Raw genomic sequence first — 27,031 nt, forward strand, 5'->3', positions numbered from 1 at the left:
TCGGAGTCTGAAACAAAACTGTAGGAATTTTGTAAAACCTCCAGGTCGCTTTATCCCTGTAAATATCTATTTTTTAATCCGATGGATGAAGAACAAACGAGGATGTGCAATACCCCGCCTCCCCCAGGAGTTTTTTGGTTGTCTCTCGTTAATGGATTCGCTGTTGTCTTTGCTTTGCCCTTTTTTGTGAGGTTTTGACTCGCTTTTGGACACCCCCTGTCCCCCCTCACCCCCCAGCCCCCCCCCAGGAGCTTTTGTATCTGTAAAATATTGTAATTAATGATTTGTGTAACGAGATCTACTGTAAGTTTTGTACTGTACTGGCTGAGGGTCTGTTATAAATAAACCGGAGTAATTTAATGCCCCCCCCGGTTCCCTGATGTGGGGGGTCGGTGGGGACCCCACAGGGGTTTGGGGGCTCAAAGGACACTGGGGACATCCAGGGCTGGGGGGGGGCACATCACTGAAGACCCCCCAGGGATGTGGGGGGAGGACACTGGGGGTCTGCTGGAGGAGTTTGGGGTGGTGACAGGACAGAGGGGACCCCCAGAGATGGGGGGAGGACACTGGGGGTCTCCTCTGGGGGTTTGCGATGGTGACAGGACAGTGGGGGCCCTGGGGGGGGACAACACAGGGGATACTGGGGACCCCCAGGGATGAGGTGAGGATACTGGGGGTCCCGCCATAGGGGTGGGGCAGGCGGGGCCACCGCCAAAGAATGGGAGGGCCCCCCAGAGCCCCCCCGGACTCCATTTCCCGGCGGCCCCCGCGGCGGGCAGGGCTGATGACGTCACCCAGCGCGCGAATTCTTTACACCTCGCGTGCAGCGGATCCCTCCGCCGTCCCGAGCGAAGAGAAATAGTCCCCGTCCCCGTTCTCCCCCTCCCCCTCCACCGCTCTCCCCATCCCGGCGCCGCCTCTGCCCGTCCCGGTGCTTCGGGCGCAGCCCCTTGAGAGGCGGCCGGGGGGAGCCACGGCGGGTCGGGGCGGCGGCGAAGGCGCTTCCGGGCGGAGGGAGCGCATATAAGGGCGGCTGTGCGGCGGCCGCGCCTCTTCCGGCGCCCCCTCAGAGCCGCCATGGTGAGCACGGCGTGGCCGGGGCGCCGCGAGGGGCTTTGGGGGACCCCGAGGGCGGCGCGGGGCACGTGTGGGGCAGGGGGGACTGAGAGAAGCCTTTGCGGGGGCTTTGGGAGCGCGGGGGGGGGCGTGGGAGGCACAGGGTGGTGGCGGGGAGCGCAGGGAAGCCCATATTGGGCAGGGGGTGCTGGGAGGGGTGGATGGGGCAGGGGATGGAGGGGGCGGAAGGAAACCCCAGGGCCTGTAAGGGGCTGTGGGGGGCATCGGGGGGCTGTGGGGATGGATGGGGCCCGTATGGGCAGGGAGACCGAAGGGATTTATGGGGGGGCGTAGGGGGTTTTGGGGCTCAGGAGTAGTGGGGTTTTGAGGAGGCTTCAGGACCCCTCAGGGTCAGGTGGTGCTGGGGGGGGTTACTGGGAATGGTGGGGGGTGTTACGGGGCTCAGGGCGGTCCCGGGGCTCACCCTCGGCCCTTCCCTCGGGCAGACGAAGAAGAGGAGGAACAACGGGCGGGCGAAGAAGGGCCGCGGGCATGTGCAGCCCATCCGCTGCACCAACTGCGCCCGCTGCGTCCCCAAGGACAAGGCCATCAAGAAGTTCGTCATCAGGAACATCGTGGAGGCCGCGGCCGTCAGGGACATCTCGGAGGCCAGTGTGTTCGACTGTGAGTTGGGGGGGTCTCTGCCCCGCCTGAGAGCAGCCCACCCTGCTGCCTCTGCCCCCTCAAAACCAGCCCATCACCCCCAAAACAGCCCACCCTGCTGCCTCTGCCCCCCCAAAACCAGCCCATCACCCCCAAAACAGCCCACCCTGCTGCCTCTGCCACCCCAAAACCAGCCCATCACCCCCAAAACAGCCCACCCTGCTGCCTCTGCCCCCCCAAAACCAGCCCATCACCCCCAAAACAGCCCACCCTGCTGCCTCTGCCCCCTCAAAACCAGCCCATCACCCCCAAAACAGCCCACCCTCCTGCTCCATCACCCCAAAACCAGCTCATCCTGCTCCCCCTGCCCCTCTAACTGAGCATACCCTGCCTGGGTGGGGCTGTCACCCAAAACCAGCCCACCCCCTGCTCCATCACCCCAAAACCAGCCCACCCCCCTGCTCCATCACCCCAAAACCAGCCCCCCCTGCTCCCTCTGCACACGCTGCCTGGGGGTCTCAGGGCTGTGCCCGGGGGGGCTCTCAGGGCTGTTCTCGGGGGGGCTCAGGGCTGTTCCCGGGGGCTCTCAGGGCCGTGCCCTGGGGGCTCCGGGGGCTCATTCCCTGCTCCCCCCAGCCTACGTGCTGCCCAAGCTGTACGTGAAGCTGCACTACTGCGTCAGCTGCGCCATCCACAGCAAGGTGGTCCGGAACCGCTCCCGGGAGGCCCGAAAGGACCGGACACCCCCCCCCCCGCTTCCGCCCCGCCGTACGTATGGGGGGGGTCTGGGGGGGCCTGGGGGGACCTGCGGGTCTGTGCCCCCCAGGGCCCTAATGCTGATCTCTCTCCGCAGGGTGCAGCCCCCCGACCGCCCCCCAAGCCCATGTGAGGAGACTCTGCCTGACCGTGGCCCCGGGACCCCCAAGCTCAGACTCAATAAAGGGTCCTGCTCCGAGCCTGGCTCTGTGTTTTTTGGGGGGGCTCTGGGAATTGGGGGGGAGTGGGAGGTGTTTGGGGCTTTCTGAGGGGGTCCCACATCCCTTCTTATGGGGGGGCCTGGGCTCACTCTGTGTGGGGAGGTGGGAGCTGCTCTGATTCTGGCTCTGTGTTTTTTGGGGGGCTGGGGAACGGAGGGAGGGGGCGTTGGGGCTTCTGGAGGGGCTCCCAGCCCCCTTCTCATGGGGGGGCCCTGGGGTCACCCCATTTTGGGGGCATTGCTGCCCACCCTGGACACCCCCCTTAGGGGAGCTCTGCACACTGGTTCTGTCCAGGTGTGTTTGGGGGACACCTGGGGGGGGCTACCCCTGGACTGTGGCCCCAAATGTGGGGAGGGGGACTGCGGGGGTCCCAAATCCTGCCCAGGGCCCAGACCTGCTCTGAGCTGGGGGGGGGGGGCAGCTCTGACACCCCCACCTGCCCCCTCAGGCATCCAGACGACCCCCCCCTTTTTTTGGGGGTGTCCAGTGGGGCCAGGCTGTGTCCGGGGTGGTGTGAATGGAGTTGGGGGCACACCGGGGGCTCGGGGGGGGCTGCGGCGGGGTCAGACTTTGCCCCGGGACCGGGGATGGGGGGGTGGGCGCGGGAGCTTCACCTGAGCGGGCGGGGGGCGGGACGGGGCCGGCCGGGGCTGTGCCCGGCCCGTTTGGGCGGGCGGAGGGTCCCGGTGCCACCGCCCCGGGCGGGGCGGGCGGGTCCCGGGAGGGGCGGGGAGCGGAGCGGGGCCCCCCCCCGCCCCGCCCGGCCCGGCCCGGCCCCGCTCCCGGCCCGTCCCGCCCCGGCGGCCCCGCGCCAGGTGCATTCCCCCCGCCGCGCCCGGGCACGCGCCGGGGCCCGCGGAGAGGAGCCGCGATGGACCCGGACCGGCCCCGGCCCCGGCACCGGGACTGGGACCGGCCCCGGGCGCTGCTGCTGCTCCTGGTGCTGCTGCTCCGCGCTCCCGCGCCGGGCTCCGCGCAGGCAGGTGAGCACCGGCACCGGGGGAGCGGCGGCGGGAGCGGGCGCCGGGGAGAACCGGGGGCTGCCGGAGCGCTCGGCGGGTCCCGGGACGGGCGGCGGGACCGGGGGAGCTCGGGGGTCCCGGCGGTCCCGGCGTCCGCGATTCCGCCGGATCCCGACAATTCCCGCGGCCCCCGCGCTCGCGGGGGCGTCCCGCGATCCCCTGTCCCGGGGGGACCCCCACGGCCCCGGGGGGACGGGGACCGGCAAAGCCCCCCAGGGCTGCGGCTCCGGCGGGGCCGGGGCTCGGTCCCCCCTTCCCGGGGGTCGGTCCCGGGGCCCCCCCGGGCAGAGGCACCTGTGCCCCCCGCAGCTGCCCGGGCTAATTTTAGGCTGCGGGGCCGGGACCCGCCGATGCCTCCGGGATCCGGCCGGGGCAGGGCGGGACCCCAGAGGGGGGGAGACCCCTCGAGAGGGGACCCCGGCCCTGCCCGCCCCGGCCCCCCCCGCACCCCCCGCACCCCGGAAGGGCCGGATCCGCCCGGGAGTTGTTTTTCAGTCCCCAAAGGAAAAACACCGAGGGCTGGACGCGCAGGTGGGGCCGGCGCGTCACCCTCACAGGCCGGGGGGTGCTCTGGGGCGGGGGGCTTGCGGGGGTCGCGCCCGACCCCTCGGTGTCCCCCCTGCTCCGTGTGCCACCGGCGACGCCTCGGGGGTGCCACCCACGGGGTCCGGATCACACGGGGGGCTCCCACCCCGAGAGGGAACAGCGGGGGGCCCGGGGGCACCAGGGGGGCAGCACGGGGAGCGGGACCAGCGCTGCTCCCCCCAAACCCTCGTCCCCATCCTGTCTCAGAGCCCCCTTTGTTTGGGGCCGGGCCCGGCGCACACAGACCCCTTTGTGCCGCCGCCGGCGGGGCCGAGGGCAGGAGGTCGGGTCTGGCCCCCCCTTCCCGGCCGGGTCCCCCCGGTGCTATTCCTGGCGGCGGGGGCCGGGGGGCCGCGGTGGCACGCGGCTGATAGCGGGGACGTGCCGGAGCTGCCAGCGAGGCCCCGCGCTGATAACGCCCGGCCGCGACGCCGCCGCGGCGCCCGGGGGGGCCCGGCCTCACCCCCCACCACCCCCTGGGCAGGTGCACCCCGGGGGTCGGGCACCGGCAGCCCCTCGTCCCGGGGGTCAGGTCGGACTGGTTGAGCAGCCGTTAATGATTCACCACGTTGCCCAAACACACTGAGCGTTCCCAGCCACGAGGGTCCAGGGAGGGGCTGGATCCTGCCCCGCCGGCATCCTGGAGAACCCCCGAGCAGGTCCCAGCTGCCCCCCCGCAGCCCCCCGTGTTTCACGGGGATCCCACTCCCCCCGCTTTGGGCCCCGCTGTGCCCATCGCCGGGGCGTCGAGGCTGGGGGCCGCGCTCGACACAGCTGGGACCTTTTTATAGCCCCTTTCCCTGTTAAAATAGCTCCGGCCGAGGCGGGGGGAGCGCGAGGGGGGGGCTGCAGGCCCCGCGCCCCTTCCCGTTCGTGCACCGAGCTGCCCGTTCTCTGCAGCCGCCTCCGGAGGGGTCTCGGGGCCGGACAAAGCTGCCTTTTACCCACCGCGGCCCCCCCGCGCCGGGGCCCTGAGTCACGTCTGCTGGGCCGGGGGGGGCCCCGCACCCCACTGTGCCCCGGGGGTACCGGTTTTGGGGGGCTCAGCCTCCCCCCGCCCGCCCGCCACAATCGCCCCTTTGTGCGGTGGCGGGGAGGGGGCGCGTCCTTCCCCGCGCACAAAGGGGGCCCTGTGCGCCCACGCGGGGGGGACGGGGCCCTTCACCCCGGGGGGACCCCCCGCCCCCCGCGCTCGGGGGTGTCCGGGGGGCTCGGGCGTCGGGCCGGGTGGGTCGGGCCGGGCCGGGGCCGAAGTCCGGGCGGGGTGTGCCGGGCGTGGGGGGGCCGTGCCCGCGGCACCCGCCTTGCGCAACCCTTGCCCGGCCGGTTCGGGCACCGCGCAGGGGTGGGGAGGGGAGGGTGGGGGAGCACCCGTCACCCCCCCCCCGGGCACTGCCACCCCCACGGCGGGGACAGAGCTGGGGCAGGGCTTTGGGGGGCACAGGGATGGCACAGGGCGAGCGTGGGGGGGACACCATGGAGGGGACAGGGATAGCACAGGGAGGGGATGGGGACAGCGTGGCAGGGACACCATGGGGGTGACCAGGACACTTTGGGGGCACCAGCGTGGCCAATTGGGGGGACACGTCATGGAGGGGACACTGTGGGAGGTGGGGGCGTGGACGTGGCCAGCACAGGACAGAGACAAGAGTGTTGATGAGGAGACAGAGCCACTGAGGAGGGGACGCGGCCACTGAGGGGGGGGCACGGCCACCAAGGGGAGGATGTGGCCAGCGTGGAGGGGACGGGGACCCCATGGGGGACACGGCTGTGGCCATGGAGGGGGGGCCGTGGCTGGCCCCGGGGGGCTGTGCTGGCAGTGGGGACAGGGTGCTGTGCCCGCAGTGTGTGCGGGGACCCTGAACGGGCTGAGCGTGACGGGGGACGCGCAGCACCAGTACCAGACCCTGCACAAGATGTACAACAACTGCGAGATCGTGATGGGCAACCTGGAGATCGTCCTCATCGACCACACGCAGGACCTCTCCTTCCTGCAGGTGAGCTGGGGGGACTCGGGGAACACGGGGGGGGGGTGCACCCACCAGGCTGACCCCCCGTGCCCGCAGACCATCCGGGAGGTGACGGGCTACATCCTGATCGCCATGAACGTCTTCGCGTCGCTGCCGCTGCAGAACCTGCGCGTCATCCGCGGGACCCAGTTCTACGAGGAGAAGTTCGCCCTCTTCGTGCTGCTCAACTACAACCCCAACGCCACCCACGCCCTGCGCCACCTCGGCCTCAACCAGCTCACAGGTGGGACCCCGGGCACCCAGCCCGGAGCGGTGCCATCCTGCCGTGGTGCCCAGCCCAGCGTGGTGCCCGTTCCCAGCAGGTCCCATCCCAGAGTGTTGCCGTCCCCATGTACAGCTGTGCCACCCCCCTGTGCCCCCCAGGTGGTCCCCGTTGTGGGTCAGAGCCACTCCCCCCATGCCCCCCGTGCTGTCCCCACCACAGGGTGACAGTGTCCCCTGGAGCGGGGCCGACCCCCGTGGTCCCTGTGCTGGAGCTGTGCCATCCCCTGTGCCATCCCCGTGCCAGCCGTGGTGCTGGGCAGGTCCAGGGGGGTCGATGCCCCCGTCACACCCCCTGCCCCCCCCAGAGATCCTGGCTGGCGGCGTCTACATCGAGAAGAACGCGCAGCTGTGCCACGTGGACACGGTGGAGTGGAGGGACATCATGCGGGACACCCGCCAGGAGCCCATCGTGAGGGACAACGGCAAGGCCTGTGCGTGGGGGGCACGGGGGGGCCGGGGGGGGATGCCCTGGCTTTGGGGGTGACTCCCCACGCTCTCCCTCAGGTGCCCCGTGCCACGAGAGCTGCGGCGGGCACTGCTGGGGGCCCGGCCCCGAGGACTGCCAGAAACGTGGGTACCGGGGGCTGGGGGGGGCCGAGGGGGCTGGGCCGGACCCCCCCCACCTCCCGCTGACCCCCCCCCTCCCCGCAGTGACGAAGACCATCTGTGCCCCCCAGTGCAACGGGCGCTGCTTCGGGCGGGCGCCCAACGAGTGCTGCCACGAGGAGTGTGCGGGGGGCTGCACCGGCCCCCTCCGCACCCACTGCTTCGTACGTGCCCGGGGGGCAGCGGGGTCTCTGCCTGTCTGTGCGCTGACACCCCCGCACCCCGTGTCCAGCCACCCTCCCTGTCCTCCCTCCCGTCCCCCCGCCCGTCCGTCTGTCCATCCGTGTGTCCGTCCGTCCATCCGTGTGTCCCTCCCGCAGGCCTGCCGGCACTTCAACGACAGCGGGGAGTGTGTCCCGCTGTGCCCCCAGCCCCTCATCTACAACAAGCTGACCTTCCAGCTGGAGCCCAACCCCGACACCAAGTACCAGTACGGGGGCGTCTGCGTCCGGGAATGCCCCCGTGAGTCGGGGTTTGGGGGTCCCGGGGGGCCGGGGGGCCGGGGGGGGCCGGGCTCTGACCACGAGGGTCTCCCCACAGACAACTTCGTGGTGGACCAGAGCTCCTGCGTCCGCGCCTGCCCCAACGACAAGATGGAGGTGGAGAAGAACGGGCTGAAGATGTGCGAGCCCTGTGGGGGGCTGTGCCCCAAGGGTACGGGGCTGGGGGGGCCCGAGGGGGCCGGGGGCCGCGGGACCACCCCTCACCCTCCCCGCATCCCACAGCCTGCGAGGGCACCGGCGCCGGCAGCAAGTACCAGACCGTGGACTCCAGCAACATCGACACCTTCATCAACTGCACCAAGATCCTGGGCAACCTGGACTTCCTCATCACTGGCCTGGAGGGGTGAGGGCCGGGCACTGGGGGGCCGGGGGGGTGCAGCCCCCCAGCCTGGCTGACGGCTCTGGCCCCGCAGGGACCCCTGGCGCAACATCTCGGCGCTGGACCCCGAGAAGCTGAACGTGTTCCGGACGGTGCGGGAGATCACGGGTGAGCAGGGGGGCTGGGGGACACCGGGACCACCCAGGACACCCTGGGGCCCCCCAGGGCCACTGTGACACCCCTCTTCCCTCCCACAGGGTACCTGAACATCCAGTCCTGGCCCAAGCACATGCAAAACTTCAGCGTCTTCTCCAACCTGGAGACCATCGGCGGACGGAGCCTCTACAAGTGAGGACCCCCTTCCGTGTGTGTCCTGCATCCCCCCTCAGCCTGTCACCTGTCATCCCCCATCCCTGCATCCCTTGTCCCTGAGTCCCCTCACTGTCCCACGTCCCTGCCCATCCCTGCACTCTCCCATCTCCCCGGATTCCCTCAGGGTGGTCCTTGCCCTCCCCACTCCCGGAGAATCCCCTCACCCCCAGAGCATCCCCCCTGGCTCCCGGAGCATCCCTCTGCTCCTGGAGCTCCTCCCGAGTATCCCCCCAGCTCTCGGCGTGTCCCCTGACTCCCAGAGCCCCCTTCTCTGGGCTCCCCCGCCCTGACCCCCCCTCCCCGCAGCCGGGGCTTCTCTCTGCTGATCATGAAGAACGAGAACGTGACGTCGCTGGGGCTGCGCTCGCTGCGGGAGGTGAGCGCGGGCCGCGTGTACATCACCGAGAACCGGCGGCTCTGCTTCCTGCACACCGTGCACTGGGCAGCGCTGAGCCGCTCCCGCGCCGACCTCGACATCCGCAACAACCGACCCCGCAGCAAGTGCCGTGCGTGGGCCGGGCTGGGGAGGGGGCGTGGGACCCCCCGGGACCCCCCACGCCGAGCCCTCGTCCCTCTGGGGCGCGGGGATGCCGCGCTCTCCGCTGAGCCCCCCCGTCCCTCTGAGGCATCGGGACCCCCAGAGCCTGCTCTGAGCCCCCTCTTCCCCCACAGAGCAAGAGGGGAAGGTGTGTGACCCGCTGTGCTCGGCCGAGGGCTGCTGGGGGCCCGGCCCCGGGCAGTGCCTGTCCTGCCGCCACTACAGCCGGCGCGGGGTCTGCGTGCCCACCTGCCGCTTCACCCACGGGTCAGGGGGCACGGGGGGGCGGCTGGGCCTGCGAGGGGCGTGGGGTGGGCACCGGAGGGAGATCAGCCCCAGGGTGGGCACGGGGTGGGATGGACCACGGAGTGGGGAGCGGGGTCAGCACCGGGCTGGGATGGGCACGGGGGAGGTTTACCTGGGGTGGGATGGGAGCTGGGGGTGGGCTCCCGGGGTGGGATGGGAGCTGGGATGGACTCCAGGGTGGGACAGACACCGGCAGGGGCTCCCAGGGTGGGTGGGTGACCCTGCCCTGTGCCCGCAGGGAGACCCGGGAGTTCTCCCAGGACGGCGAGTGCTTCGAGTGCCACCCTGAGTGCGAGCGCATCGAGGGCGGCGTCACCTGCAACGGCTCGGTATGGCCCGGCCGGGGGGCACGGGGACCCCCCACACCCCGGGGGTCCTCACACCGTGTCCCCCCAGGGCGCCGACACCTGCACCCGCTGTGCCCACTACCGGGACGGGCCCCACTGCGTGGAGAGATGTCCTGACGGCGTCCTGGGCGAGCGCGGCCCCATCTACAAGTTCCCCGACGGCAGCCGCGAGTGCCGGCCCTGCCACGAGAACTGCACCCGCGGGTGTGCGGGGGGGGGCGCGGGGGGGGGGCTGGGACCCCGCAGGGGGCGGGGGGGGGGGCCCAGGACCCCCTGCCCGGCCAGAGGGGCTCCCACCCCGGCTCAGCCCCGGCTCCATCCCCGCAGGTGTCTGGGGCCGCTGCTGCGGGACTGCCTGGGGGACGCCCTGCCCGTGTCCAGGTATTGTGGGCGGGGGGCTGCGGGGACCCCGGGGGGCTGCCGGGCCATCACCTGCCCTGCTGTGCTGGACCATGCCCTGCCCTGCCCTTCCGGGGGGATCGTGCAGGGAACTGAGCCCTGGGAGCTGAGCCCTGGGAGGGAGCTGAGCCCCAGGAGCTGAGCCCTGGGAGCTGAGCCCTGGGAGGTAAGCCCTGGGAGGGAGCTGAGCCTCGTCCTCCTCCCGCGGCCAGAAAGGCGCCGACGCTGATCGCGGTGATGGTGGTCGGGGGGCTCTTCCTCTCCTGCTCCATCGTCCTCCTCGCGCTGCTCTACTGGCGGGGAAAGAAGATCCAGAAGAAACGGGCGATGCGGCGCTACCTGGAGAGGGGAGAGGTGAGCTGGGGGATCCCGCTCCTTGGGGGGCTGTGACGGAGCTGGGGGGAGCCCTGAGGCTGTGGGGAGGGGGCTCGACAGGTGGGAAGTGTGTGGGACCATCCTTGGCTGTTCCCACCTCCGTGCCTGTCTGTAGCCGTTGCTGTCCCTCTCCAGCCCCAGCCCCGTCCAACTCCATCCACCTACATCCCAGATCTCCATCTCTGTTTCCATCCCCATCACGCTCCATCCTCATCCTGCTCCATCCCCATTCCCACTCCCGTCTCCCACCCAGCAGAGCCTGGAGCCGCTGGATCCCAGTGAAAAGGCCAACAAGGTGCTGGCCCGAATCTTCAAGGAGACGGAGCTGAAGCGGCTGAAGGTTCTGGGCTCCGGCGTCTTCGGCACCGTGCACAAGGTGAGAGGGAGGCTCCGTGTGAGCCAGGGCTGTACACAGCACCACCGGGATATCCCATCCCGTCCCATCCCATCCCATCCCATTCCGTCCCATGCCATGCCATGCCATCCCATCCCACCTCATCCCCTCCCATCCCATCCCATCCCATCCCATCCCATCCCATCCCATCCCATCCCATGCCATCAGGGCATCTGGATCCCGGATGGGGACTCCATCAAGATCCCAGTGAGCATCAAGGTGATCCAGGACTGGAGTGGGCAGCAGTCCTTCCACGCCGTCACCGACGTGAGTCCGGGAGGTGCCGGGGGTGTTCCCGGGGGTGTTCCCGGGGTTGTTCCCAGGGGTGTTCCCGGGGGTGTTCCCGGGGGTGTTCCTGGGGGTGTTCCCGGGGTTGTTCCCGGGGGGCCCCGTGGGCGGGGGGGCTCGGCCGTGGCTCACCCTGTCCCCCCCAGCACATGCTGGCCATCGGCAGCCTGGACCATTCGTACATCGTGCGGCTGCTGGGGATCTGCCCCGGGCCGCAGCTCCAGCTGGTGACGCAGCTCCTGCCCCTGGGCTCCGTCCTGGAGTACGTGCGCAAGAACCGCGACTCCATCAGCCCCCAGCTGCTGCTCAACTGGTGCGTCCAGGTGGCCAAGGTGAGTCCTCGTGGTGGGCCGGGGGTCCTTCCGGTCCTCCCCGGTGCCGCTGGAGCCCCCGGTGTGTCCCCCCCTCCCAGGGCATGTACTACCTGGAGGAGCACCGCATGGTCCACCGGAACCTGGCCGCCCGCAACGTGCTGCTCAAGTCCCCCAGCCAGGTGCAGGTGGCCGACTTCGGCATCGCCGACCTGCTCTACCCTGACGACAAGAAGTATTTCTACAACGAGGTCAAGGTGGGGCCCGGCAGGGACCCCCCGTCCCCCTCTGCGCCGTTGGGCACCCCAGGACCGTCTGTGTCCCCTCCTCCCAGTGCCCTCTGCTCCTCAGGGTGTCCCCCCCTTGTCCCCGCGTTCCAAACCCCCACCCACGCCCCCCCCTTGCCCCTTTTCCCGGCAGACGCCCATCAAGTGGATGGCACTGGAGAGCATCCACTTCGGGAAGTACACGCACCAGAGCGACGTCTGGAGCTACGGTGAGCGCAGCCCCCCCGTGGGCCCCCCCCGCGGGTCCCCCCACGCTCACGGGGACTGTCCCCGTGCCAGGGGTGACGCTGTGGGAGATGATGACCTTCGGCTCCGAGCCCTACGCCGGGATCCGCCTGGCAGAGGTGCCCGACCTGCTGGAGAAGGGCGAGCGGCTCTCGCAGCCCCAGATCTGCACCATCGACGTCTACATGGTGATGGTGAAATGTGAGTGCGGCCATCCCGGGGGTCCTGCCGCTGTCCCCAGAGCCGGCCCCGGCCCCAGGAGGGTCCTGTCCTGCCCCCCTGCCCCGCTCTCAGCCCCCACCGTCCCCCCAGGCTGGATGATCGACGAGAACATCCGTCCCACCTTCAAGGAGCTGGCGAACGAGTTCACCCGCATGGCCCGGGACCCCCCGCGCTACCTGGTGATCAAGGTGAGCGCGGCCCCCCCGAGCCCCCCCGGCCCCCCTGAGCCCTCACAGCCCTGACCCGGCCCCCCTGAGCCCCCCCAATCCCCACAGCCCTGACCCAGCCCCCCTGAGCCCCCCCAGCCCCACCGCCCTGACCCGGCTGCTCCTGCAGCAGGAGAGCGGGGCCGTGCCCCCCGCCGAGCCCCCCACCCTCAGCGACAAGGAGCTGGACGACATGGAGACGCTGGAGCTGGACGAGGAGGAGGAGCTGGACGTCTCCTTCGGCCCCACCACCGGGCTGTACCCACAGCGCCCGCGGGGCAGCTGCGCCCGGGTGAGACCCCCCGTCCCCCCTCTCCGAGTCTGGGGATGCCAGGGCTGTGTCCTGGGATGTGACACGGGGGAGGGAAGGGGCACGGGGGCCTGGGATGTGACACAGAGTCCCAGAATGTGACACAGGGGCCCAGGACGTGGTACAAGGTCTCCCAGCCCCAAACCCTCCCATGGGGGTGGGATATGGAGCCCCCCCCTCAGTGCCACCCCCCTACATCATCCCCTCCCTGCCCTGCCGGGACCCCATGCCCTGTTCCCGCAGTGGGGGGGGGGTCCAGCCTCTGTGTCCCCCTGGCTGGTGCCAACCCCCCTGTCCCCGCAGAGCCCCAGCCTGCTCAGCCCCCCCGCCGGATACATCCCCATGAACCAGCCCGGCCTCGGCAGCACCCGCCTGGTACCGGGGGTCGGGGGGTGAGGGGTCAAGGGGGGGCTCGGGGGGTTGGCCCGGGTACAGGGGGGGCCGTGGGGTGCCAGGGCAGGGCATGCAAAGGGGTGACAATGGGAGGGGAAGCCGTGGCTGTGGGGTGGCAGGGAGGGGCAGTTTGGGTCCCCCCACTCAGCCCCATGTCCCCCGGGGGGGGGGATGGTCAGATCCAGAGGGGTCCCCCCTCACCCCCATGTCCCACAGGGCGGGGGGTCCCGGGGCGGGGGTGGGTTGGGGTCTGCAGGGCCCCCCCTCACCCCCGTGTCCCCCAGGGCGGGGGGTCGCGGCTGCTGCGGCGCAGCCGTCAGGAGTCCCTGGGCCGGACGGTGTCGGAGTCGTCGGAGGGTCGCGGCACCGCCTCGGAGCTGGACCTGGGCGAGGGCGGGTCCCTGTCCGGGAGCCTCTGTCGCAGCCTCCGCTCGCGGGGGGACAGCGCGTACCTGTCCCAGCGGGAGAGCTTCCCCCCCCCGCCCCCCAGCTCCGAGGGCAGCGAGGAGGACCCCAACGGATACGTGACCCCCAACTGCGCCCAGCGGGGTGAGGGGCGCGGCCCTGGGGGTGTCCTTGGGGTGGGGGGCCCGTCCTTGTGGAGGGTCCCATTCCATTGGGGCAGGTTTGGGGGCTCCCCCATCATGGGGGGACAGGGAGCCCGTCCCTGGGGGGGGTTCCATCCCTGCAGGGGTTGGGATTCAGGGGCTGGGGGGCTCCTGTGGCTGGGGGGGGGCATCCCATTCCCAAGGATCGAGGGGGCCCATCCCCGATATTGGGGGTGGAGGGACCCATCCCTGCACGGTGGGGGTGAGGGTTGTGGGGTGGGATGAGCCCAGATGAGACCCCCCCAAACTCGGTGGGCAGGTCCTGTGGGCAGAAGGGGGGGCCTGGGAGGGCCGGGGGGGCCCGGCCGGTGTCTCACCCCCACCTCACAGATCCAGACCCCGCCGGGGGCTCGATGCCGGAGCCGGAGGAGGAGGAGTACGAGTACATGAACCGTCGGCCCGGGGGCGCCCCGGGAGCCCCCCAACCCCGGCCGGCCTCGCTGGAGGAGCTGGGCTACGAGTACATGGAGGTGGGCTCAGAGCCGGGGGGGCCCCCGGGTGCCCCCCCGGGCCGGGGCGGGCAGGACGAGGAGGACTATGAGTACATGAACAAGCAGCCGCGGCTGAGCCGCTCGCTGGGCAGCGTGTCCGGGGGGCCGGGACCCCGCCCCGAGGGCAGCCCCCCCCGCCACGACGGCTACACCGACATGCGCCCGGGGGAGACCCCCGCGCCCCCCGGCCCGGAGGAGGAGCAGGGCTACGAGGAGATGGAGGCCGTGGTGACCCCGCGCTGCCCCGGCTGCCGCGGGCCCCCCACCCCCTGCATGAAGCCCCTGCGCAGCCTGGAGGCCTCGGACTGTGCCTTCGACAACCCCGACTATTGGCACAGCCGCCTCTTCGCCAAGGCCGATGCCCAGCGGACGTAGGGGACCCCCCCCGACCGCCCCCCGGGCCCCCCCAGGGCCACTCACACTGGATATGAAGGATCCCCCCCGGGGGGTGAACCCCGGCGGAAGGTGGGCGGGGATCGGGGGGGTCTCAGCCCGGTCGGGGGGGCACCTGCCCCCTCCCACCCTTTGCAGGGTCTTTTTTTGAGGGTGCGAGGCTGGGGGAGCTAATCCTGGGCCCCTCGAGGTGGTGGGGAGGGGGCAGCCCAGACCCCCTGAAGAGGGGGGTCGGTGGGGGTCCGGACCCCTGGGCCCCCCTCCCACCATGCCCGGGGGTGTCCCCCGGCTGCTCCCCCCGGCTGAAGGTGCTCCTCGTGTGCTGGGGGTCCCTGTGGGGCCCGGGGGGAGCAGCAGACGAGGTCAGACGGGATTTCTGAAGGATCCCAGACTCATTTTCGGGTTTCCCCATTCCCTGCTGGAACCGGAGTGAAGGTTTGGAGGTGTCTCTCCAACCCCCCACCCCCGCGGGGGCACCTCGAGGAGTGTCCCGCGGTCGGGGGAGGAGAGCACCCACTGCCCGGGGTGAGGGGGGTCGGCACGGCCGCCCCCTGCCCCGCTCCGGGCGGGGAGTCCCCGGGAATCCCTTTTCCGTGGTGCTTTCCCCGGTCTCTCGGGGGCTGCCCGGGGTTGGGGGGGTCAGCCCGGACCCCCCCGCTCAGGGATCGCCCCCGGCGTCGAAGGGGGCGAGACGGGGCTGAATAAAGACAAAAGGGAATTTCAACACTGGAGTCGGTTCTGCGGCTCGGGGGGGTCGGGGAGGGGACACTGGGCAGGGGGGGAGCATCGGGGAGACCGGATTGAGGGGGGACAACAGACCGGGGCCCGGGGGCTGCGGCGGGGCCACGGGGCTGGGGGCGGTGAGTGGGACCGGGGGTCAGCGGTCGGGGGCACCGATAGCCTCGGGCAGGGACCGGCCCCAGGGGGGTCACGGTGGCGGTGTTGAGGGGTCGGAGAGAAGACACCGGAGTGGGAGCTGCGGCGAGAGAGCGGTGATGGGGCTGGTAACGGGGACAGGGACCGGGGGCACCGACAGCCTCGGGTAGGGACCGGCACCGGTGGGGTCGCGATGCCCTTCGCCTACATCCCCCATCACCCCTCGCGCCCCACTTCCGCCGCTATTCCTCCTCCTCTCGCGAGAGCCACGCCCTGCGCCGGGAGTTGTAGTCCTGGGGCGGAGAAAGCCCACCCAGGGCTCTGCGCGCGGCGGCGCGGGCGCTGCCGGGACTTGTAGTCCGAGGGGGCGTGGAGGACTCGCGTTCCCAGCGTGCCCCGCGCGGAGCCCGCGCTCTGCCCTGCTCGCGCCTCGGGCTCGCGGTCCCGGGGGCTCCTCGGCGGCGGCGGCGGCGGCGGGCGGGGGGCTCGACCAGGCCCGGGGGGCTCGACCAGGCCCGGGGGGCTCCGGGGGAGGCTCGGGCTCGGGGGGGGGGCTCCCACCATGTCGGGCGAGGAGGAGGCGGCCGAGCTCACCATCGCCGAGGACCTGGTGGTGACCAAGTACAAGATGGGGGGGGACATCGCCAACCGTGAGTGCGGGGCCCGGGGCGGGGGGGCGGCGGGGCGGGCGGGGGGCGGCTCCGGTGAGGGGCGGGGGGTCGGCGAGGGCCGGTCCCCCCACGGTGTGAGCCCCCCCGGGCCGGCCCCTCTCGCCGGTGAGGGGGGGGTCGGTGCGGCCGCGGGTGGGGCCCCCGTTCCACCCCCCGGTACTCGGGACCCCCCGGGCCCCGGCCCCGCGCGGCCGCCGCAGCCGGCACGTGGTACCGCGCCCCACGTGCACCGGCGGCGCGGGGGGTGCGGGCCGGGCCTGTCCCCCCCGCCCCCTCCGTCCCGCACCGGGACACGGAGGGACCCCCCGCTCCCCCCCGGGCCGCCCTTTTGTTCGGGGCTCGGAACCCCCCCAGGGCCGGGGGGGTCCCGCGGTGGTGGCGGGGATGGGATCGGGGATGGGGGAGCCCCGGGGGGGGCCCTACCCCGCCCTAGGGGGGTCCTGCCCCGGGCATGGGGGTGGGGGCTGCCCCAGGAATGCGGTTCCTACCCCGGACCGGGGGTCCGGCCCCGGGAATGCCGGTCCTGCCCCTGCTCGGGGGTCCTGCCCCAGGCCAGGCTGTGCCCCCCCCGGGCTCTGCCCCCCCCGCCTTGTTCCCTTTCCCCTGTTATTTTCTAAGCCCTCTCCGCTGTCGCGGGTGCCCCGCGGAGGGTGACAGCTGTTAGAGCCGCCCCGACCGGTTCCGTGGGGCTCCCGGGTGTCCCACCCCGGCTCCTGCTGACTCCAGAGCGTCCCTCGGCCTCCTGCCCTGTCCTGGGAGGCAGCTCGGGCCGGGAGCGGGGATGCAGATTCCCTTCGGGAAGGGAGGTCGCCGCCGCTTTGGCTCCCTCGGTCTGCTGGGCAAACTGGAAGTTTGGCCACCTCCCTTCCCGGGGGGAAAGGCAGCTCCACGCGGGTTCTTCTCCCTCGGGAAGAGCAAACGCACAAGTGTGGCAAAAAAAACTTCCAACTCCCTCGAGTTCTTGCCAGAGCGAGGGGCTTTTAGAGCTATAAAGTGCTTTAACTCCCTAAGGAAACCCTGGGAAGGGCAGGGCACGGTCGGGAGTGTTCCTGGGCAGTGCTGTCAGCTGTCCCTGCTCCTCGGATCCCTTGGAATGCTCCATTTATCTGCTTCCCTGTTTGTTTTATTTCTTCTCCGTGTTCTGCCAGCCACAACCGGCTCCTATCGGGGTGTTATCTGTGCTTTGAAATATTCCAAACTTTCCCATGGAAGGGTGACTGGAGGGGGCTGAAATTTGATTTGTCGTGCAGGTGAAAGGCCCACCTGTCCCCTCAGCCCTTCCAAGGATTCCTTGGAATTCCAAGAAAGCACATTTTTCCCCCCTGTGTGACTCCCCCTGAACAGCCTCTTGTACAAACAACATGATCACAGGACGAGGGGAGACTTTGAGGAGATATCCAGGGGTCCCAGGAAACTTTGGGATCAGCGCTGTGGCTCCCTGTGGAGTGTCACAGGTGGAGGGAGAAGGAGGGAAGGGGCCCTGGGACACCCCTTTCCCCCAGTTTGTCCCTAAAGCACGAGGCAGGCTGGCATTCCCAGCGGATCCAGACAGGACTCCCAGGGACTCAGATATTCCCAAAACTTCCTGTAAGCCCAGCACAGAGCTGGGCGTGGGGAGTTCCTTGTGCCAGGCTGGGCCAGGAGCACGTGGGTTCCTTGGAAAACAGGGACTCGTGGAGTGGGTGCCCGGCTGGGTCTGTCTCCGGCCCCGCACGTCTGCAGCGCCTTTGATGTCTCCCAGCAATCCCCAAACCTGTTTCTGGGGCTCTGACTTCTCCCAAAGGAATGTGGGGCTCCTGCTTCCCGCTGGGTCTCAGAGGTGCTTCACCTGTGGACACATTCCCAAAGGTTAAGGTGGGATTTGTGCCTCTCCAGGGTCAGTTTTAGTCAAGATCCGAGTCTGGAATCTTGTTTTGTCCTGGGCAGCAGTGAGGTTTTCCCGCCACAGCGCCGTGAGGGGATGCTGGTGTTGGGTTTGGGGCTGTTCACCCCTGAGGGGCTCAGGGTGTCCTTTGGAATGCAGGGGTCCTTCGTGCCGTGGTGGAGGCGGCGAATCCCGGAGCGTCAGTTCTGTGCCTGTGCGAGAAGGGGGATGCCATGATCATGGAGGAGACCGGCAAGATCTTCAAGAAGGAGAAGGAAATGAAGAAAGGTGAGGCTGCTCCGGGGACGTCCCGTGGTCCTCGTTCCCACTGGGAATGGGCAGAGCACGGGAGGTGCTCCTGGGTGCTGATGGGTGTCAGGGATATTGTGCTGTTCCCAGGAAGGCAGTGTTAGCCCAGATCCTCCTGCCTGCCCTCCTGGCAGTGTCACTGGTGCTCCACAGCTTCCCATTTCAGCAGATCCAGTTACCCCCTGGAAATGGGAATTACTTGGGAGAGTCACTCGGCACCGTGGGGGTTGTGACGCTGAAATGCATCACTGAGAGCTCCCTGGTCCGTGTCCTGGGTGCTGGGGGTCCTGAAAATAGGCTTAGATGGGATATTGGGAAGGAATTTCTCCCTGTGAGGGTGGGGAGGCCCTGGCACAGGTTGCCCAGAGAAGCTGTGGCTGCCCCTGGATCCCTGGAAGTGTCCAAGGCCAGGCTGGACAGGGCTTGGAGCAACCTGGGCTAGTGGAAGGTGTCCCTGCCTGTGGCTTTGAGATCCCTCCAAACCCAGACCTTGACTCCAGGGTTGTGTCTCTCCCTCTCCAGGAATTGCCTTCCCGACGAGTATATCCGTAAATAACTGTGTGTGTCACTTCTCCCCGCTGAAGAGTGACCAGGATTACATCCTCAAAGACGGAGATCTGGTCAAAATGTGAGTGCCTGGGGCGAGTTCCCTCCTCTGGCCCTGCTCCCTGTTCAATGCCTCCCAGAACCCTGGGATGGTTTGAGTTGGAAGGACCTTAGAGATCATCCCCTTCCCCCCGCCACGGGCCGGGATGCACCAGCCCAGGTTAATTACTGCGCCGCTAATTAAAGACTGATATGGAGTCTGGAGCAGCGCCTGGAGCGCTCTCCCATCTGCTGCTGCCTCTGGAATCGCCCCTGAGCCCTGAGCCCCGCCTGGAATTCCCTTTCCTTTGTGTTGCAGTGACCTGGGAGTGCACGTGGACGGGTTCATCGGGAACGTGGCCCACACCTTCGTCATCGGCGCCTCCAAGGTGGGTCTGTCCTCGGGGGGTGTCTCCGGCCGCCCCTCCTGGCATCCCAGAAATCATCTTGGGGGGTCTCTGAGTCAAAGGGGCTCTCTGGGGAGGGGGCAGCACCGGGAGCCTTGGGGAGGCAGTCCCTGCTGCCCAACTGTGCTGCTGCAATGCCCCAGGAGGGATGTCCCCCACCCCAAAATCTGTCTTTGCTCCCCACTTTTCCTGCAGCACAGACGTTCCTGGCTGGGGGCTGGTGTTGGTGGGACACTGGGATTTGGTTGGTCTCGTGCCTTGGGAGTCCCTGTCACGATCCTAAAGTTGCCACTTAAAAAAGCTCAGGATGAATCCTTAGGTGGAGCCTTGGGAAGAGGGTGACGGTGTCTTGGGTTTTACTCCAGTGGCTTTGGAACAACTCGAAGGGGAGAGGACCAAAAATCCTCATTTGGAGTGTGTTGAAATCCTCCTGATCCATGTTTCTGGGCACACTGGAGCCCTGATCCCTTTCCAGGATTGGGAAGTCTCGGGAACTCCTGTGGGAGCTGACTTGCTGGTGGTGGATGGGGCACTCACGAGGGATCTGTGGGGCTTTTCCCCCTCCGAGCTGGATTCCGGGGGGAAGGTGTCCAGTGGAACGGGCAATCTCCTCCTCCAAACGAAGAGCAGCCCTCAGAAATCCCCCTGTTTGGCTGTTTTCCCAGGAAAAGCCCGTGCTGGGCCGCAAAGCCGACGTCATCAAGGCGGCTCATCTGTGCGCCGAGGCCGCCCTGCGCCTGGTGAAACCTGGGAACCAGGTCAGGGTCCCGGGGGAAGGGGCAGGGGGACCTCGCCTGGGGAGAGTTCCCAGCGTGGGGAATTCCATGGGGCAGCTGGGAGCAGCTGTCTGGGTGGGTGTTGGCAGGAATCAGAGCCTGGCACCGTCCCTCTGGTTTTTAGGAGGTGTCAAAGCACCTGTTGGTTGTAAAACGTGTGGAATTTATCCCAGAGCACGGAATTAAAGGAAACCTCGTGCTTGTGGCAGGAATTTTCTGTCCTTAACGTGTTTTCCTGTGTCCTTCTTCCAGAACACACAAGTGACAGAGGCCTGGAACAAAATAGCCCACTCGTTTCACTGCACACCCATCGAAGGTAAGGATGGGGAGCAGGGATTCCAGGGAGCAGGGATCCCAGGGATTCCAGGGAGTGGGGATCCCAGGGAACAGGGATCCCAGGGAGCAGGGATCCCAGGGAGCAGGGATTCCAGGCAGATTCTGGGAAACGTTCAGTAGCTGCAAGTCCATCTCTTAAGTGAGCAGCCTTTGCTGAAATATCCCTTCTGAACTCTCTGGATTCTTTTCCTTCCTCTGTTTCTGTGGCTTCATGGACACACTATTTTGGGAACAAGACGTGGGCTCCCCCAGCCAGGGACACGTCCTGGCCATTTGGACTTAAAGCCCCTCTGGCAAATCCATCCCAGCTTTGTGATGCCAGAACCTTCCCAGGGGTGGGCAGGGTGTCATTTCCTTCCTGCTCCAAAGCCTTGGATGAGTGGGAAGGTGCTGGGATAGCTGCTGGTGGCAGTGGCACCGCTGGATCCGTGTCTGGAAGCTCAGCCTGGCACTGGCAGGTCCTTCTGTCCTGTGGGGTTCTTTCAGCCACCTTAAATTGGTCCATTGCTGGTTAAACTTCCCGAAATTCCATAGAGCTGGCTCGTGCTCTGGGATCTCTGGGAACACAGATTCCTTGCTCTGTGTGTGGGATGGCTTTGTGGGCCTCCTCAGTGCTTTGTTCCATTCTCCAGGACACAATCCAGGGCTGTCCAAGGAGTTGTTTGGGGAAGAGTTGAGTCCTGGGGTTTTCTCAGGCAGGTGATGGGAGCAGACGGAGCTGGTTGTGCCTGGGTTGTGCTTCCCATTCCCAAAAGGGGCTTCCCACAGTCCCTGCTGGCTCAGGGAGTGGGTTGGGAATGTGCTGGTGCCCCTTTCCAGGCTTGGGTTTGGAGGTGAACTGTGGGAAGTCTCCCTGGATGTGACACTGGTGGGGAATGGCTCCCAGTACAGCCCAGTACAACCCACTGGTGTGCCTGTGCCCGGGGCTCCCAGTACAGCCCAGTACAGCTCCCAGTACACCCCCGTTTCTGTGTGACCCTGAAGACTCTTCCCCTCCCTGCTCCCTGGATCTGAGAGCTGCCCTCCCAGTACTCCCAGTGAGCCCAGTTCCCTCTCCTGACAGGGATGTTGTCACACCAGCTGAAGCAACACGTGATCGACGGAGAGAAAACCATCATCCAGAACCCGTCGGACCAGCAGAAGTGAGTGAGGAGCTTTTGGGGGGCTCAGGGTGCCCTGGATCAAAGTGCAGCTCTGGGCCCTGCACAGGACAACCCCAAAAATTTCCCCAGTCCCCAAATCCCTGAGAGCATTGTCCAAACCCTCCCAGAGCTCTGGCAGCCCTGGGGCCGTGCCCACTGCCCTGGGGAGCCTGGGCAGTCCCAACCACCCTCTGGGGGAAGAACCTGTTCCCAAAATCCATCCAACCCCCCTGACACAGCTCCAGCTGTTCCCTTGGGTCCTGTCCCTCATCCCAGAGGGGCTCATCACAGGGTTGGGCCTTTAAAGGTCCCTCCATCCCAAACCATTCCCGATCCTGTGAGCTGTGAGTCCGTTCGGGGTCATTCTGAGAAAGAAAAGCTGGAAGCCACCGAGGAGGCTCCGTGCTGGCACCTGTCCTTGGTTCCTGTCCAGTTCCTGGGGATCTGCTGGAAGCTGCCAGCACAAATCCCAACTGTTGGGCGTGGAGGTGGTGCCAGCTCAGAGCTGTGCCAAGACCTGTTGGCTGTCCCACAGGAGCTGCCAGGATCCCACGGGATGGGGGTGCTGGGCAGTCCCATCTCAGGAGGGGTTTGGGCTCACTGACCTGGGTTCTCATTCCATCCTGCCCCAGCAGCTCGGGATCCCCTGGGATTGGCTCTTACAGTAAATATTTATGGAGTTTGGTGGCTTTAAATGCCAGTCCCCATTCCTGGAGGTGTCCAGGGAACAACTGGACGTGGCACTCGGTGCTCAGGGTGACAAGGCAGGGATCGGTCACAGTTTGGACCCGGTGACCTCAGAGGTCTTTTCCAACCTCAGGGATTCCAGAATCCCGAGTTCTGAGGGTCCTGTGGCTCGTGGGAGGTTTTCTCTTCCCTATTCTCCGTGTTTTTCCCTCCCCAAACTCTTTTCCCTGCAGGAAGGACCACGAGAAAGCCGAGTTCGAGGTCCACGAAGTGTACGCTGTCGATGTTCTCGTCAGCAGCGGAGAGGGAAAGGTGAGTCCCCCCCAAAAACCGAGGGGCACCTGTGGGGTGGGGGGTCTGGAGGGGGCTGCTCCGAGGGCGGCTCCGCTCCGGGTCTCCCCCAGCTCCCGTTGGCCTTTCCAGGCGAAGGATGCGGGGCAGAGAACCACGATTTACAAAAGGGACCCTTCCAAGCAGTACGGCCTCAAGATGAAAACCTCCCGTGCCTTTTTCAGCGAGGTGGAGCGACGCTTCGACACCATGCCCTTCACCCTCAGGTGTGTGGACACCTGTCCAGGGGCTGGGACACCCGTCCAGGGGGCTGGGACACCTGTCTTGGGGGCTGGGACACTCGTCCTGGGGGCTGGGACACCCATCCTGGGGCTGGGACACCCATCCAGGGGCTGGGACACTCATCCAGGGGGCTGGGACACTCATCCAGAGGGTGGGACACTCATCCAGGGGGTGGGACAGCTGTCCTGGGGGTGGGACACCCATCCTGGGGGTGGAACACTCATCCAGGGCTGGAATCTGAGCAGAGCCAACGTGTTTTGCTGTCCCAGCTCGGAGGATGGCACAGGCTTGGCTGCCCTCTGTGGGGAGTTGCAGGATTTGAGCCCAGGAGAGGGTGTAGAAAGGATGTGAGGGGCCTAAGCAGGAATTGCAGGGGATTTGAGCTCGGGTGTGAGCTCGGGTTTGAGCTCAGCTGAGCCCAGGTGTCTCTGTCTCCCCCCAGGGCTTTTGAGGACGAGAAGAAGGCCCGGATGGGGGTGGTGGAATGCACCAAACACGAGCTGCTCCAGCCCTTCAACGTCCTCTACGAGAAGGAAGGTGAGTGCTGGGTGGGGAAGGGGCAGGTGAGGGAGGAACAGGGGAGGATGGAGCCAGAGGAGCTGCTCAGGAGCAGGGATTGTGGGTCCTGGCAGGTTGAAGAAGCTCCTCTGAGGTGGTTTTTAGCCAGGTGGGAACGTGGAACAATGCTGGGTCAGGGGTCAGTGCCTGGGTCAGGGGTCAGTGTTGGGATCAGGGGTCAGTGCCTGGGTCAGGGGGCAGTGCCTGGGTCAGGGGGCAGTGCCTGGGTCAGGGGTCAGTGTTGGGTCAGGAGGCAGTGCCTGGGTCAGGGGTCAGTGCCTGGGTCAGGGGTCAGTGCCTGGGTCAGTGTTGGATCAGGGGTCAGTGCCTGGGTCAGGGGTCAGTGCCTGGGTCAGGGATCACTGCCGGGGTCAGGGGTCAGTGCCTGGCTCAGGGGTCACTGCCAGGATCAGGGGTCAGTGCCTGCCTGGAGCACTCCGGGGCTCAGCCCCGCAGGTCCTGGCAGGTTTAACCCAGCTGTGCCCCACAGGGGAGTTTGTTGCACAGTTCAAGTTCACGGTGCTGCTGATGCCCAACGGGCCCATGAGGATAACGAGCGGCCCCTTCGAGCCCGAGCTCTACAAGTCCGACTTTGAGGTGCAGGACGGAGAACTGAAGGTTGGTTGAATCCTGAATGTGATTAATAGTGATAATTGCAAGTATTAATATATCAATTAAATGTATTTATAAAATTGTATAAGCAGTATGTATGCACAGTGTATATAATACATGTGTTTATCCAGAAGTACCACCCTGTCCCTGCATCCCGGGGGGGGAAGGTGGAAATTAAAGTCCAGGAGCCTCTGCAGAGGTTTGTGCTGTGAATTTGGCAAGATTTGGTTAAGCCCAGATTGGGCCCCTTTCCTTCATCAAGCTCCTGCTCCTGTGGCTTGATAAGGACTCCCAGCCCTTTCCAGGAAAGATTTAGGGAATCACACCTTGGAATTCCCCATCCATCCTGTGCCCCCGAGGATTTCCCTGCTGTTCCCCTCTAATGGTGTTCCCCATCCTCCTGACTGGAAAAGGAGTAGTTTTCCAGCTCCTCACATTTCCTTCCTGTCTCCAGGCCCTTCTACAGAGCTCTGCAAGCCGGAAGACCCAGAAAAAGAAGAAAAAGAAGGTAATTTGTCCGTTCCTTGTGGGAATTTGTCCATTCCTTGTGGGAACTTGTGGCTCAGCAGCACCCGGATGCTCCCAAGTCCTGTGTTTTGGGTTCATTTTGGTGTTTTCCCACCTCAGGAAGCAGCAGCTCCGTGGGATGGGGCTTCTCCAGGGCCCCCAGGGTGGGCTGTGGCCACGTGGGACCCCCAGCTCTGACGTGTTCCCTGTTTCCCCACAGGCTTCCAAGAATGCAGAAAATGCCACCACGGGAGAGACGGCGGAGGAGAACGAGGCTGGCGACTGAGAGCCCCCAGATCACTCAAATGGCCCCTTTTCCCCCCAAAAAAATCCAACCAGAAGCAAAATAATCTGGCACTGTTGGTCCCCTCAGGACCAGACAGTCTGGACTTCCCACTGACTCCAAGCAGCTCCCGTTGACTTTGCCAAGCAGGGAGGAATCTCTCGGCCACTTCAGACAACTGAAAAAAGAGCAGAAAAAATAAAATTAGGAGTAAAAGTCACTATTAAATCTTTAACCTTTTATATTTCCCACATTTGAAGAGGGGAATTAATCCCAATCCAGCGAGAGGGAGTGTAGGGAGCCACCTGCTTCCTTCCTCCTCCTTCTTCTCCTCTTCCTCCTCATCCTCCTTTTATATTTTTTAATTTTTCCCTTTACAAATTTTAATGGAGGACAAAAAAAACCCACCCAAAACCAGCTAATGACACCCAGAAAAGTGCCCTGTGTGAGTGATCTGGGACACGGTGCCAGAGGATTTATCTTTCCCCTCTGGGATTTATATTTATAATTGGGAAAAAACCGGCAAATTTGAGGTCCCCTGGGAGAGTGCTCTGGCTGCTCCGTTTTTGTCTCTCATTTAAGGGATAAACTCGCTATTTTTTAACACAAACTCGTTTTTAAATTGTCCAAACCCTGGGAAGCCGCCGACATTCCGGCCCTGCGGAGGGGCAGGCGAGTCCCAATCCCCGTGTCCCGGGAGCACATTCCACCTTTCCCGCCCGCCACCTCGGGCCAGAGGATTTCTCACCCTTCCCTCTGGGTTGTACCTTTGTAACTGGGGAAAAGCTCTCAGCTGTTCCTCGGGTGACGGGTGAGGGAAGCGCTGCCGGAGCCGGGGCCGAGCCCGGCCAGGGGTATCGCTCTTTTGTAGTTCACTTTTATAAAAAAAAAACAAAAAAAAAAAAAAGAAAAAAAGCCGCCTGATGCCATGAGTTGAATGTGAGGTTTTTTTCTTTGCCGATACCTCTGGTTCTTCCCCCCAACCCCCCCCGACGGAGCTGAATTTGGGAAAAACTCTTGCCTTTTAAGAACATTCCCGGGCGTCTCCGCAGGCTGCTGTGCTTCCTTTGTCAACATCCGAGTTTTCCACCCCGAACTCCACACGTGCAAATATTACCAAAGTCAATAAAAGAGAATAAACGATGCGATATTGGATTTTATTCTGAATTTTTTCCATCTCTCTCTGCTCCTGGTCTCCAGTTCTTTCAGCCCCGGGGTGGGTGTGGGGTGGATGTGGGATCCTGGGCATCTCTGGCATCTGAACTGTGAATTTGAGGGAAAAGAATCCTGATTTTGAGAGGAAAAAATCTCATTCTGAGGGAAGCCCCCGTGGTTTTAGCCTTTTTAACCAATATTTTGCCTGGACATGGGAGCAGTGTGTTCTCCTAGTCCACAGCACGGATTTATAAACCCATGATATCTGCTGGGGGTTTATTAATTTTATTTTTTTAATATTTTATATTATTATACAAATATGTTTAGATTTTATATATTTATATTACAGTATAAATACTTTATATTTTTAAAGGAAAGTCCCTGGGTGGCCTTTATGATGCAACAACAATCCCGTTCACACCCTGGACAAGTGGAAACTCCCAGAAAAACTGTTTTTGATGCTCATATTCCAAATAAACTTAAACGTTGACAGGTGGGAGGGGACTTTTGGGGACACACACACACCTTTGGGGACCCCCCCAAAAAGGGGGGCTGCGCAAAATGGCGGCCGGCGGCGGGACTACAGCTCCCGCGATGCTTCGGGGCAAGGAACTACAGATCCCATCGTGCCCCTCGCGGCTGTGGGCGTGGCCTATCTCCACTATAAATACCGCCAACCGGGCGGCGCGGGCCCCTCTCGGCCACTGCCGCCATATTGGGGCCTTCCCCGGCCGCCGCTTCCATCCGCCTCCATCCGCCTCCATCCGCCGCCCCCACCCGCCCGGACTGAGCGCGGAGCCGCCGCCGTCCCGCCATGAGGGCCAAGGTGAGCGGCGGGGGGCGGCCGATGGCGCCTCAGCAATGGCCGAGCCTGGATGGCGGGTGGGAGGGACCCTGCGGCCTGGACACTCCTGAGGCGGGGGGGGAGTCCCAGGGGAGGGGGGTCCCACCTCCTGGTGCAGGGGACGAGGGTCTCGGGGGGGTTGCCAGGGGTTGGGGGGTCCTGCTGAGTGGGGTGTCGGTGGAGGCGCGAGAGGAGGTCCCTGTGGAAATTGGGGTCCCTGGGGGGTGTCCCAGGGGTTGTTCCAGGGGGTGGGGGGTCCTGGAGGGGTGTCTCTGAGGGCGGGGGAGGGTCCCTGTGCTGGGACTGGGGAGGTCCCTGTGGAAGTTGGGGTCCCTCGGGGGTGTCTTTGCTGGGAG

General features: G+C 66.1%; 3 protein-coding genes and 1 long non-coding RNA gene across 7 annotated transcripts; 3 read left to right on the forward strand and 1 right to left on the reverse strand.

Annotated features, from left to right (window-relative positions):
* Nucleotides 1-942: 942 nt before the first annotated feature.
* Nucleotides 943-2,674, forward strand: RPS26 (ribosomal protein S26). Its single transcript, XM_051773535.1, is given in 5 exon segments — nt 943-1,080; nt 1,563-1,740; nt 2,356-2,462; nt 2,464-2,487; nt 2,573-2,674. Coding segments are annotated over 5 exon segments (348 nt in total). The 5' UTR covers nt 943-1,077; the 3' UTR covers nt 2,609-2,674.
* On the reverse strand, nt 1,602-1,994 carry LOC127463729 (uncharacterized). Its single transcript, XR_007900917.1, has 2 exons — nt 1,903-1,994; nt 1,602-1,798 (listed from the first exon to the last, which is right to left on the reverse strand). It is a non-coding gene; the product is annotated as an uncharacterized LOC127463729 (long non-coding RNA).
* An 817-nt stretch (nt 2,675-3,491) lies between the features above and the next one.
* Nucleotides 3,492-15,214, forward strand: ERBB3 (erb-b2 receptor tyrosine kinase 3). Of its 4 annotated transcripts, none has more exons than XM_051773525.1 (28): nt 3,492-3,679; nt 6,149-6,300; nt 6,370-6,556; nt 6,903-7,028; nt 7,102-7,167; nt 7,249-7,367; nt 7,524-7,665; nt 7,744-7,857; nt 7,929-8,049; nt 8,120-8,193; nt 8,283-8,373; nt 8,704-8,903; nt 9,070-9,202; nt 9,480-9,570; nt 9,638-9,792; nt 9,916-9,969; nt 10,200-10,341; nt 10,616-10,738; nt 10,925-11,023; nt 11,191-11,376; nt 11,457-11,612; nt 11,776-11,851; nt 11,922-12,068; nt 12,180-12,277; nt 12,429-12,587; nt 12,909-12,980; nt 13,283-13,547; nt 13,937-15,214. In XM_051773525.1, the coding sequence occupies exons 1-28, from the start codon at nt 3,568-3,570 to the stop codon at nt 14,470-14,472; spliced, it is 3,996 nt and encodes a 1,331-aa protein (XP_051629485.1). In that variant the 5' UTR covers nt 3,492-3,567; the 3' UTR covers nt 14,473-15,214. The 4 variants fall into 4 exon arrangements, with proteins under 4 accessions (XP_051629485.1, XP_051629482.1, XP_051629483.1 ...); XM_051773522.1 differs by having other exon boundaries at nt 3,493-3,679; nt 12,426-12,587; XM_051773523.1 differs by having other exon boundaries at nt 3,493-3,679; nt 10,619-10,738; nt 12,426-12,587.
* A 652-nt stretch (nt 15,215-15,866) lies between these two features.
* Nucleotides 15,867-25,824, forward strand: PA2G4 (proliferation-associated 2G4). Its single transcript, XM_051773532.1, has 13 exons — nt 15,867-16,016; nt 18,061-18,189; nt 18,733-18,838; nt 19,115-19,184; nt 19,868-19,960; nt 20,231-20,294; nt 21,378-21,456; nt 22,377-22,455; nt 22,567-22,700; nt 23,159-23,253; nt 23,765-23,892; nt 24,341-24,394; nt 24,614-25,824. Exons 1-13 carry the CDS (start codon nt 15,929-15,931, stop codon nt 24,677-24,679), a joined length of 1,185 nt encoding a protein of 394 aa, XP_051629492.1. The 5' UTR covers nt 15,867-15,928; the 3' UTR covers nt 24,680-25,824.
* Nucleotides 25,825-27,031: the final 1,207 nt, after the last annotated feature.

The sequence above is a fragment of the Manacus candei genome, unplaced genomic scaffold, assembly GCF_025592945.1.
Source record: "Manacus candei isolate 608988 ecotype Guabito, Panama unplaced genomic scaffold, ASM2559294v1 h1tg000170l, whole genome shotgun sequence".
NCBI lineage: Eukaryota > Metazoa > Chordata > Aves > Passeriformes > Pipridae > Manacus > Manacus candei.